This window comes from Delphinus delphis, chromosome 13 (genome assembly GCF_949987515.2).
Source record: "Delphinus delphis chromosome 13, mDelDel1.2, whole genome shotgun sequence".
NCBI classification, from domain to species: Eukaryota; Metazoa; Chordata; class Mammalia; order Artiodactyla; family Delphinidae; genus Delphinus; species Delphinus delphis.
This window is the reverse complement of record NC_082695.1, coordinates 29,389,878-29,402,058: the sequence shown is the minus strand read 5'-3', so window position 1 is coordinate 29,402,058 and position 12,181 is coordinate 29,389,878. Positions and strand designations below refer to the sequence as shown.

General features: G+C 42.3%; 1 protein-coding gene across 3 annotated transcripts in view; it reads left to right on the top strand.

Moving 5' to 3' along the window:
• Positions 1–9,815, top strand: part of VAPA (VAMP associated protein A) — a 37,346-nt gene extending 27,531 nt beyond the window's left edge. Inside the window, exons 5-7 of one of the 3 annotated variants that reach the window (XM_060028665.1) lie at positions 1,799–1,933; positions 5,840–6,013; positions 9,066–9,815. In XM_060028665.1, coding sequence (XP_059884648.1) covers positions 1,799–1,933; positions 5,840–6,013; positions 9,066–9,224 — 468 coding nt within the window. In that variant the 3' untranslated portion in view covers positions 9,225–9,815. Of the gene's footprint in view, positions 1–1,798; positions 1,934–5,839; positions 6,014–8,154; positions 8,334–9,065 lie in introns of all 3 variants that reach the window. The other 2 variants (XM_060028663.1, XM_060028664.1) reach the window with 2 other exon arrangements.
• The last annotated feature ends 2,366 nt before the right edge of the window (positions 9,816–12,181 follow it).

Genomic DNA, 12,181 nt, shown 5'->3' with positions numbered 1-12,181 from the left:
CTCTCTGATTTGGATCATACATAGAATGACCTAGGAGTCCAAGAACCCTTTTATTTTAGAATAAAAAGAGGTACTATTAATAGTTATTCCTGGACAACAGGCATTAACTAATACTGCCCTTAGGCACTAAGGTGTGTGGTCCCCCTAGTCCTCGGGGACAGCAGGACTTTGACTGGGTGCATTTCAGTAAGGTAATGGCCCACAGTCTTCAAATGAGTTATGTTCAGGGCTACTACTGAGAACCGCTCAGCACATTCCCTGGGTTGTTGATAGCTGGACGCAGATGATACTGGAGTGTCGACTACTTTCTATTTTACAAACTGGAGTTCTGTGAATTATTAGCTCTTTTTAGTTATTATCAACTCTATATTATGAAATCTAATGTCCAGTTAGTGGTTGTGTTTTTTTTTAGGATTGAGTGTGGTTTTAATTAACTTGTTATGATGTTTTACAACCTCTTCAATTCTTTATGTTGAAATAAAAATTTTTTTTGGTTTATTTTAGGCCACCAACTCTACTTGACATTTTCCAAATTTAGAAAAATTATTACATTTCATTTATGCCCTCCATTTAACATCTATCTGTTAATGACATATTTTCTAGGGAAAAATACTTGTCATAATGAAGCCTGAAGGACTGTTAAGAATAGGGAATTTCAGGGGCCCTATGTATAAAGACTTTTTGTAATGAAATATACATTATTTTCTGTTGAGACAAAGAACAGATTGGGGACAATGCATTATTAAGTAAGATGGAGTTGTCTTAGTTATGTACAATGACCTGGATATCAGTAAGTATTTTATTTGTTTGTTTTTATTTTTGGTTGTATTGGGTCTTTGTTGATGTGCGTGGGCTTTCTCTAGTTGCGGTGAGCGGAGGTTACTCTTCGTTGTGGTGCACGGGCTTCTCATTGTCGTGACTTCTCTTGTTGCAGAGCACAGGCTCTAGGCGTGTGGGCTTCAGTAGTTGTGGCATGCAGGCTCAGTAGTTGTGGCTTGTGGGCTCTAGAGTGCAGGCTCAGTAGTTGTGGCGCATGGGCTTAGTTGCTCTGTGGCATGTGGGATCTTCCCGGGCCAGGGATCGCACCCGTGCCCCTGCATTGGCAGGCGGATTCTTAACCACTGTGTCACCAGGGAAGCCCTTAGTAAGTATTATTTCAGAGTCTGCTCCAACCTTTTTGTATAGTATTATTTTTATGTGTATTAAAGGAATTAGAGAAGATAGGAAGAGAACTGTGGAGATACTAATGGAATACTAGAATGTTCTGTGTGTCTTTGTTTCTTGATCCTGGGGGGTAAGTGGGTGTGTGTGTGTATGTGTTTGGGGAGGGGTGTCGTTGAATACAGGAGAGGTTTATAAATCATTGCAATTTTCGAACCCTTGAAAAAATTCATTTTAACATTGTTCAGTTAGAGTGTTAGCAAAGGTAAGAAAATATGAAGTGCTTGTTCTTCAGGTACTGACAAGTATTGAGTAGTAACAAAAATTAAGAGCCACACAGAGGGTACTCATTCTAGGAGAACGTGAGGCTGGCTTAAGTTTAATAAGGTTTCTACATTTAGTGAACATAATGCAAGTTGATTATAGCTAATTAATAGAAAAAGTTGAGAAATGTGTTGTATTTTTTGCTTTAACATAGCTATTATTTATTATTATTATTTCTTATGCGTAACACATCTTTATAGAATAAGGTGATTGTTTTAGAACCTAATGATTTCTGTGTTAGTCATTCCCAGTCCCACGCAGGAGAAGTCAGAGCTTGGTGTGAATCTGAGAATGTGTTTCCCCTGCACCTCAGGGTATTGCTCCGCCGGGGCCGGCCCTGGCTGTCGCTCCGCCAAGCAGCATCAACAGCACAGTTGCAGCACCTGCCAGTTATAGCGCGAAGAATGAGCCCAGGGCACTCAGTGTGTTCAAACAGGAGAAACAGAAGGTTTGTTTCAGGGAGCTAACAGATAGACAAGTCTGCCAGTGTCACTGGTTATGGTGATGTGGTCACCCAGCACGTACGAGGTGTTTATTGTGTGTTGTGAAGGAATTAGAGTTGAAAATGTCAGATATGTTTAAAATTACAGTAGAACCACAGTCACTTAAAAACCAGGCATACAAACTATTCTGTTCTATAACAACAAATACCATACTTAATAAAATCTCAGTAGTGAGCAGGACAAATGTAAGTGGGAACATTATTATGAAATTGGTGTAATTTTCCCTGTCACTGAGATTTGGGGAGCATCCTCTAAAAAAAATGTGAACAGACCAGCAGGTGTAGCAGTAAAGGTGGGAGCTGGTGAATATCACTCTCCAGGCAAGTATTTGTGTTTATATATTTAAAAAAAAGATAAATGAGATTACTGCTTTATGTTTTCTTATCCAGTACAAATAATACTAACCCTTCTTTAACTGTCATTGTTAGTTATTTACAGTGCCCCAGGGTAGGAGAATTTGTGGCAGAAGCCCTAAAGATCTTAGGTCATATTTGAATTTATTCATATCTCCGTGTGTGTGTGTGTGTGTGTGTGTGTGTGTGTGTGTGTGTGTGTGTGTGTGTGTATGTACACTTAACATTCACTCAAGTGCAATGCCAGCGCATCAGTAGATGACAGTGACCTCCTGGTGGTGTCCTGGATGCTATACGATTCCCTTTCTCATTTCCTGCTTCTTGGGAGCTCCGGGAACCACACAGTTTGAACAGGCTGCTGACACTTTGATTTGACTTTGCAGGGAATGTGTATACTAAGGCTTAAACAAAACCTGATCCTCTATCTAAATGTCTGATACGTTTAAAATTTTGTGATTTTAGTTATTTACTTCTGGGAATCATGATCCTAGAGAAAAAGAGTAAGTGGGTTGTTCAGAGTGAAAATATATCTTCGGTAACTTTATTATTCAAATACTACCTCTTCCCAGTTAAGGCCTTACTCAGGCCTTCTGACAGTTTCCTGCTGTGGCTCTTGGCCTTGCCTTTTACCTCCCTGTAATACACTTGATCCCTTACTCTTAACAGGAGTTACGAGAATGTAGCTTCGTGTTTACATTCTTTGGCTCCTTTGTCCATCCCAAGGCTTCAGTGCAAAAACTGAATTTGCCTTGTATTTATATTTCCTTTTCTGAACAGTCCCAATGTCCTCGCTTTTTCTAATTACCCCCAAAAGGAATAATTTAGAATATTGGAACTGAAATTCTAAAAGTTGTTTAAAAAAAAAGTGCAGAAGTAAATTCAACTTATAGATAGGAGATTACTGCAGGTAGGCTAAATAATATAAAAGAGTGGAAAATGTACGAGATACCATGTTTTCTCTTATCTCGATACCATGACCTGACCGTCGAGTCTGTTTTGAGTTGCAGTGTTAGATATAATGTGCGTGCAGTGTCACTCCTCAGCTGCCTCAGAATCAGAGCGTGTCAAGTCCCTCCAGTTTGCTTGTTCCATGGTTCTCAGAACAGCCAGTCTCCTCTTTCGGGACTAGTCTGAAGCAGCTCTCAAGGAACACGCTGTTTTTCTGGAGCCAAACCTCACCGTGGCGCTCCTGAAGGGAAGCTTGTAGCTGTCTCAGCAGCCTTAGTGTTCCCACCAGGCTCCCCAGCTTGTCTCCACACCCGTGACTCTCCCCCCACCCCACCCCCTTTAACCACCGCCCAGGTAGCTTATACATGGTTCTACTTAAATTAATTAATCAATCAATAAATTAGATTTTTTTGCTTCTGCTCTGTATGTTGCCTGGTTTGTAGGGGCCTAAATGGTCGTGAGCACGTGGGGTAAGTGGGTTTACTCAGTGTGACTGTTGTGTGACTTGCTTGGCTTACTTTGGACAAGTGTTTAGGCTTCACTGTTACCATTTGCACTCTCGTCTTAACATTTATGCTCCACACATTGGTTATGACATTTCTTCTCCTTTTTCTTGTAAAAGCAATGTATCAACATTAAGGAAAATTTTCAATAAAAAGAGAAATCTAATTCTGCCACCATGAGAAGATATTGATTGACATGTTAATTAAAATCCCAGAGTGGGAAGCTACCCATCAAATGTCTAACAAGAGTGAAATGTTGAAGTAATTTTGGTAAGGCACAGAACAGAATATTTAATGACATCGTGTCATTTAAAATGATAATTAGAAGATGTACATATAAATGAATAAAGATTAAAAAGTTACATGTATGCTGATTTTATAAAATATGCATATGAAAGAGAATATTGGAAGATAATATATAAATAATAGTTATTTTAGGTTGATGAGAGAATGGGAGGTAATTCCCTTTCTCCCTCTCGTAATTCTCAATTTTCTGGAATTTCAAGAATTTGTTTAAAAATAAAAAGCCAATTGTGAAGAGTTTGATGATTCCTCATTCTAATTTTTTTTGTCTTCACTTTTTGGCCTTTTGTATCTCCTCGTAATTTCTTAGTCACCTTTCTGGTATGAGTGTGATATTTTCCCCCAAACCTAAAGATTGCTGAGTTGCCATGTTGTTGACTGTTCCTCTTCACAGAGGAAGGCCATGTGCCATTCTGGTTCCCAGAAGCTGGACTAGTTCTAGGTTGGAAAGTGCACACTTGAGAAGTCATTTTGAAATGAATTCTAATTACTGTTAAGGAAAAGGATAGGAAAAGAAATTGGTGGAGAGCAGAAACATCTGAAACAGGATTTGTAAGAATACGATGAGATTGGTTGGGACGGGGAGGACAGAGTGGAGAACAAGAGGCTCGCACAGGAAGCACAGTGCCGGATGGTGAAGCAGGCTTCCTAAAACCCGTCACAGTGAGGACACTTCTGAAGAGAAGTGGGAAAATCTGAATGATGAAAGCGGTTTATACCTTTCTTTTTGAAAAATTAAATTTTTAGCAAGTAAAATTTTAATTAAAGACAAGAATAGTGCTAGTCCTGTTAGGGAGCTTGTGAAGGCAGAGATGAGATTCCGGTGGATGGGTGTTGAGTTGAGGCTCAGGGATGCTTAGGCCCTGCCCTGTGCCTTTCTCTCCATGCCTTTGCCACTAGTTCCAATGGGTGAGTGCTGGCAGGAGTTAAGATTTGGGGGCTCATAATTTTAAAGGTGCCTGAGTACCACTGTGGTTCCATATTGAGTTTCATGAGTTAAAGCAGGTAGTGTTACTAATGATTTGAAGGGATCGTTTATATTCGAGTTTAAAGTCGTGAAGTGGACTCCCTCCCCTCTTTTTTTCCCCATGATACATGTTTGTGTTCATCATCTCCCCTTCGGTGCTCATATCCTTCAGTTATTTTTCCCCATGAATAGAAGTTAGGTTTTCTTTCAAGTGTTTTTCTTAGGTAGTCTCCTGATTTCATTGTGTGTTTGCAATAACATCCCCCCTTCCCTCCAGAACCCCATTTGAATTGCAGAATCAGAGCACTGAAAATGAACTTCATGTTTGGATTTTGGTTGGCATCACTCAGCATACTTATTGAGTAACTACTGTTGGCCACAGTGCTGGGTTTAGGGGTAAATGCAAAGAGGAATGGCTCTTGCTTTACCCAGGCTTTGAAGCGTTGTAGGAAAGAACACCAAAAGTACAGTGTTGTGCTGTGTGCTCAGTGCTCTGGTGGAGGTAAGTGCACAGGGTGGCGGGCGCAGAGGAGGGGTGGTTCACGTGCTTTGACCTCGCTGACTGCTGGTGTTTACTGCTGTCGTCCTGTGCAGTTGTTCACAGGTGACCGGGCATTGGGTATTTAAAAAACTTTTTAATAATGAAATTGAAAACTGTCAAAACTTTGCATGTAAATAATTTCTTGGAGATGGATGTTTGGAGTTTAAGTTGTTTAAAAACTTGTAAGGAGAGTTAGTCAGTTGAAAAACGCCCTGCCCGTTGTCTTTGTGCTGCAGAACGACATTGAACCCAGCAAAGCCGTTCCCCTGAACGCTGCGAAGCAGGACGGGCCCGTGCCAAAGCCACACAGTGTTTCCCTCAATGATACTGAGACGAGGAAGCTCATGGAAGAGTGCAAGAGGCTCCAGGGAGAGATGATGAAGCTATCGGAAGAAAACCGACACCTGAGAGTAAGTGCGCGCTCCTGGGAAAGGAACTTGATTGCAGTGAAGGCAGCGGGGAGGAGAACGTTGTTGGGCCATTTTGTCTGTCAGCTTTTACATTTACCCTTTTTCAGTTTTCTCCTTTTCCCCAATTTGCTTCTGTCCTGGCCTTGGCTCCCCGCCAGCCTCTTCTTACACTTGGGCGGTGGCTGCTTCTGTCCCGTGCTCCCTTCCCAGCAGCTGGCCTGGGTGTTGGGGTCTGGCCGTGGCCTTGCTGGCTTCCTCTCTCGCTTGTGCAGCCTTCGCATTCTGGGCCCTGGTCCTGTCACCTGCTGCAGCAGTGCTGTCCCCAGATGGGCACCCCGTTGTCCAGGGTGCTTGAAATGTGCTTAGTTGGAAATAAGATGTGCTGTGAGTGACATAGTGCCAAAAATAACCAAAAAAACGCTCTTTTTTTTCGTATTGTTACATGTTGAAATAATATTTTGGTTATATTGGATTGAATAAAGTATATCATTAAAATTTTGCCAATTTTTTGTACCTTTTTAAATGTGCTGTTAGAAAATTTAAAACTCCATGTAGGGCACCCATTGGAAGTGCCTCTCCAGGTCGTGTCAGTCAGCACTGGGCTGGGGGTCCTGGAGGAGCCTCCTCTGCTATAGCAGGAGCACTTCCCTCCGAGGGCGGCCCGGCGCCCTGCCCTGCCCACGTGGCATGCACACACGCACACACGTCTCATGGTGCTCGGTTCTCATCACCTTGTCAGTATGACCTTTTCTGGGACTCTCTTCCCCTGAAAAGAAAAGAGAAACAGTCTTGGAATGCTGCCTCCTCTGTTTCCAGGCTACCGCTTACCTCTTCTGGCTCCCATTTGTCCGTCTCCCTCCGGCGGGCTGGGGTGTCTCGGAGGCAGGGGCTGTGTTCACCGCCTCTGCGTTCACGGCACATGTGCACAGCGTTCATTCACATTTGAGTGAGTGAGCAATGGGCTGTGGGATAGTGTGGAGTTTACTAATATTTCAAGACCTGAAGACCTTTAAGTTGCTTTTTGAGGCTTTGTTTGAAGCTTTTCATGTCAAAGTAGATAGTATTGATACTAAAATGTACTTAAAGTAAATAAGCTAAATTGTGGGATGTCATCTACATCTGATTATTTCATAGCCTGTGGAAACTACACTCTGAATCAAAGGCACTATGTCTTGGCTTGATGTGCTGAGACGGCTTTTCTGGCTGTTTCTTCCTATTCCACAGCCCCGCCGCAGAGGCCCCTGCCCCCAGCGCCTGTCTGGAGAGTGGAGAGGTGGTCTCATGTTACACCCACACCCACGCCCTGTGGAGTTTTAAGGGTGCTGTTTTTTGTTACTTTTTCTTTATGTGCCATGACTTCCTCAGTCCTGTATGTGATGGAAGACGTGCTCCTCAGTGTACTGAGAGCCACGGCCCGTCGCCTGGCTGGGAGGGAGAAGTGCCTGGGTCGGGCCGGGCTGGGGAGATAGGTGATAAGATTGATTCCTGGTCCCGACTCTTTATGGACTAACGTTCTGTAGATGTTATTTGAAAAAGCGTTCTGCTGTTTAAAAGAGAAAACAAAAGAACCTTGAAGACCACTGGTTTACAGAGTCAACTTCTGGACCTTTAACAGTTCACACTAAGGCCCATCATCGCTGGTTGCCAGGTTGACTTCCTTGAGGGGTCTCATCACTGCCCTTTACGTTCCGCAGCCCTGGCCTTCTTCCTCCAGCCTGTGCATCGGAATCTGCTGTGAGCTCTTAAACACACGTGTTCAGGCCCTCCCGAGACCCCGGGAGGCAGAATCACCTGGAGTAGCTTTTAAAGTTCTTGCCGGGACTGAGCATCATTGTTCTGTCCACACGGGACTAATAAGAACAAGACCCAAACCCGCAAACCCCCAGAAAATCCAGTCATGCAAATAAAACAGCATGACGTCAGGTGCACTCTTCCCCTGGGTGTTATTAGTGCACACACTAGAGGAACGAATCAGTGTGAGAAAGTAAACAGGAGCTTGTGCTGAGGAGGTGAAAGCCTGCCCCGTATTCATCTGGTTGGGATGATGGACCAGGTAAAGCCCTGCCTAGGTAAACCGGTGTCAGTATTTTCCCCAAGGTCATTCTGCAGCTGGTAAAGTGTCATAACAACCTCCTGCTTAGAGTGACTGCTGTCCTGTTACTGAGAAACCTGGTCCCCTAAAGTCACAGACTGACTGTCAGAAACTTCGCTGGGTGAGGCTGTGTCAGTCAGCACGGAGCAGCCGCCCGGTCTGGAGGATGGGAGTCACTGTGATGGCAGAGAAGCGGCCTCCCTTTCTGGTCCAGTTGCAGAGCCTCAGGTGCGGGGCTCTGCCTACAGCATCCCACCCCTGTTGTATTTGTAGTTTCCAAGGAAACGATTCTGTCTCTCCTCTACAGTCCAGACTCTGGTGCTGACCCTTTTACACAAAGACCTCCTGCTTTGCTTTGAGCACACTGAAACGCTGCGTTTAAATTCCATCCTGCACTCCCCCTCCCCAGTCCTGTAGAGTCCTGTCTCTTCCCTGTGCTCTGCTGTGTGGGGCCCTGCTTGTGGCAGGTCAGACTAATGACCTAACTTTGTTTCTGGTGGTCTTTGGCTGATGGAGTCCAGCGTGAAGATGCTGTCGGCTTGGGGAAAGTGCGCGCGTAGAATTCTTCTTTAATTGTGTTAATTTTAGTGGGATTTTTCCTTCTGTGTAAATACAACCGTAGCTGATTTTTCAGTTTTTTAGAAGTATATTTCTTGGCTCTAGTTTTTAAAATCAGCATTATTGAGGTATAATTTACATTCCGTGAAGACACCCGTTGCGAGTGTACAATTCAGTGATTTTTTTTTTAGTAAACTTATGGAATGTGCAGCCATCACTGGAATCAGGTTTTAGACTGTTTGTATCACCCTAGAAAGTTTCCTTAGGCTGGGTAGCAGCTCGTCCCTGCTCTTGCCCCCAGTCGCATGCATACTGACCTGCCTTTTGTCTGTATATTTGTAGCTCACTAGTCGTATGAATATTTGTTTTTAAAACCTCTTTTTGTGCATATATTTTTTCTAGGATGAAGGCTTAAGGCTCAGAAAGGTAGCACATTCGGATAAACCTGGATCCACCTCAGCTGCATCGTTCAGAGATAATGTCACCAGTCCTCTTCCTTCACTTCTTGTTGTAATTGCAGCCATTTTCATTGGATTCTTTCTAGGGAAATTCATCTTGTAGAGTGAAGCATGCAGAGTGCTATTTCTTTTTTTTTCTCTTGACCAGAAAAAGATTTGTTTACCTACCATCTCACTGGTAGTGTGGCCCACAGTGACCATTCTTTGTGTGTACAGCGTCATATAGGCCTCGCCTGTAACAGTCTCACGGTTAGAAACACAGTAAGAGCAGAGTGTTGGGCTCCCGGACAGCGTGAACGTCACCAGACCATCCCTAGCAGGTGTCATTGCACATTCAGTCCTTTATGAAATTCATAAATAAAGAATTGTTCTTTCTTTGTGGTTTTAATAAGAGTTCAAGAATTGTTCAGAGTCTTGTAAATGTTATTTTAATAATCCCTTTAAATTTTATCTGTTGCTGTTACCTCTTGAAATATGATTTATTTAGATTGCTAATCCCACTCATTCAGGAAATGCCAAGAGGTATTCTGTGGGGAAATGGTGCCTCTTACAGTGTAAATTTTCTCCTTTACCTTTGCTAATATCATGGCAGAATTTTTCTTATCCCTTGTGAGGCAGTTGTTGACTGAGTTTTTCATCCTTCCAACCCTGTCCCATGGTATTTAACACAAAAATAATAAAACTGTTAACAGATTCTTGCTCGATAGCTTGTGTTTGTCGTGTCATTAGATGGGATGCCAGGGAGTGTGCTGTGTGGTGATCTGGGTTATAAAATGCGTAATTTATCTCATGGAAACCCTTGCGGATATTAGAGTATTTGTGGTTCAAAGTCCTCATTCTTTTAAGGAAAGGAATTGATAAAATTTCAGGCCGTTTTTGGAGTTTTGGAAGATCATAATCCATTTGTCCTCAGGATAATATAAAACAAGCAAAATACCATGAGTATAAAAGTGCTGTAATTTCAGTCAGTTTACATGTCTGCCCTGTGGCTCTATTGTGTTTAATTTATCCTATTCCTAATAGGTTCTTTTAGTGTCTTCTCAAGAAAGACTGATTCTCCTTGATTCTAGTCACTGCTTTTTGACCAGCCTAAGAATTCCTTTTATTTTATAACATTTCATAATAATAGTTAAAAGTAGGTTTTTTCCCATCCAGTTTGACACGCACAGTAATTTCCATTATGGAAATTTGGTATTACTGAGTAAACCTTGGGAATTCCTTTGTGAAAAATGACCTTATCCTTTGCAGATCTCTACGTCAACCACGTGAAATATGTTTGCACTATAAATGCGTGACGGTCTGGCGTACTTTCCTGTACTTAGTCTTATGTCTCATTTAGTTAATCTGTGTTGGCATAGAGAGTTTTGGAACCAGAAAAAATAGATTCACTTTTTCTAGTAAGTACAGTCTAATACAAGCGAATTTTGAAAATAGGTGTTGGTTTTGTGAAAGATGCACTTATATTTGAAAGGGAAATTGGACTCTGGGACTTGACATGGTGCAGTGAAGTATGTTGGCCCCAGGTCTGTGTGTACCTTTTATAATGGAGTGAGATGCTCTGAAGTATTTTGGTTGCATTTTCATTTCAAGTACGTTTTGAACTCGTCAGAGCCCATGTACTGTGGTGTTGCGCTGTATGTTATCTTCTAGAAAACCCCTTGCTTGAGTGCAAGAGTAAGAACAAGGGCACGTCTTCCCCTCACGTGCTGCAGGTGCTGCCTGGCGCCGTCATTGTAAAAGCTCCTTCCCACTCGGGTACCTGGGAAAGCTGCCAGCAAGCCTTGCATTTCCGTCCCTCCGTGCAGTCACTAATTCCTCGGCTTCAGTCTCTGTATAATCAGCATTAGTGGTGATGAGCATCAGGCTTGAGATTTCATAGCTATCAGTTTTTAAACAGTTTAAGTTCTCAAAAATTTAGTGGAAGCCTGTTTTATGGGAATGCTCCTTAGAGTTCATTTTGTTCACCCTCTTTGTTTTATAGTTGAGGGATGTGAGGCCTTCACGAGAGTTCAGAGAACTTTCCTCCTGTCTCACAAGGGCAGAGGCAGGGCTGGACCTGAAACCTGTTCTCCTGACTCTAGCTCAGTGTCTGTTTCTGGTAACTTTGTAGGAAAAAATGTACCCCAGTTTGATACGACTGAATAGTGGACGTAAGATGCTCAGAGCGTGAGATTTCCTGTCATAAGACTGTACCGCAGGCAGCTGTGGAATAGTCTCATGCACATGTCTGGTTTTAGTGTTTAGGCTAGAAATCCCCCCTCCCAATTGGAAATAAATAAATGCATTTTTAGGTAGGCATTTCACAAGATGCATAATGCAGTAGTTGGTCTTGAGCTAGAATGTAGTCTGGGTGTTGTCTGCAACATAAAGTCCACATGGGCTTCTTTACTGCTTTACGTAGCAGGACACGCTCTGACTGTTCAGGAGACTCAACTGCTGTACGAAATGTGATCAAATTATTTTACTACCGACAGAGTCCAACTGTATTAATTGACTGGTAATATACAGATTAAAACTGTTCGTCTTCATTCCTTACGTTTACATGTTCAGAAAGTTTCGCATTGTCTGCCTGCTTACTTGTCAATGTCAGCATGAGGGAAATACACCTTTGCCATCACTGAAGCCACAACCAAGTAACTAAGGCCTTTAAGTTCTTACCTGACACTAAATGCACTACCTTCCTTCATTCTTTCTATAACTAGTGTACCTTAATTTTGCCCATTCTTGTATTTACAAGAGACAGATTTAAGAATTGTATTCTGAGTGTGCAGTATGTTACCTTAAAAAAAAGAAGAAATGACACTTGGAAAAAAATATGTATCAAATTCGGAAGTTCTCGTCAGAGAAAAGTAATATTCTTAATTTCTCCTTCAGTTATCTTAGTTCAGAATATGCCACTTTGAAAACAGCCTTTATCAATAAGATAAAAAATACAGTTCCTTGTAGGGTATATCCCCCAATTTTAATCTTCTGCCAGTTTGAAAACATTCAAGTACTAGTTTTCCCAGAGCTTTGCACATTCCTTTCAGTGATTTCGGTATGTGCATAGATTTTAAAAAA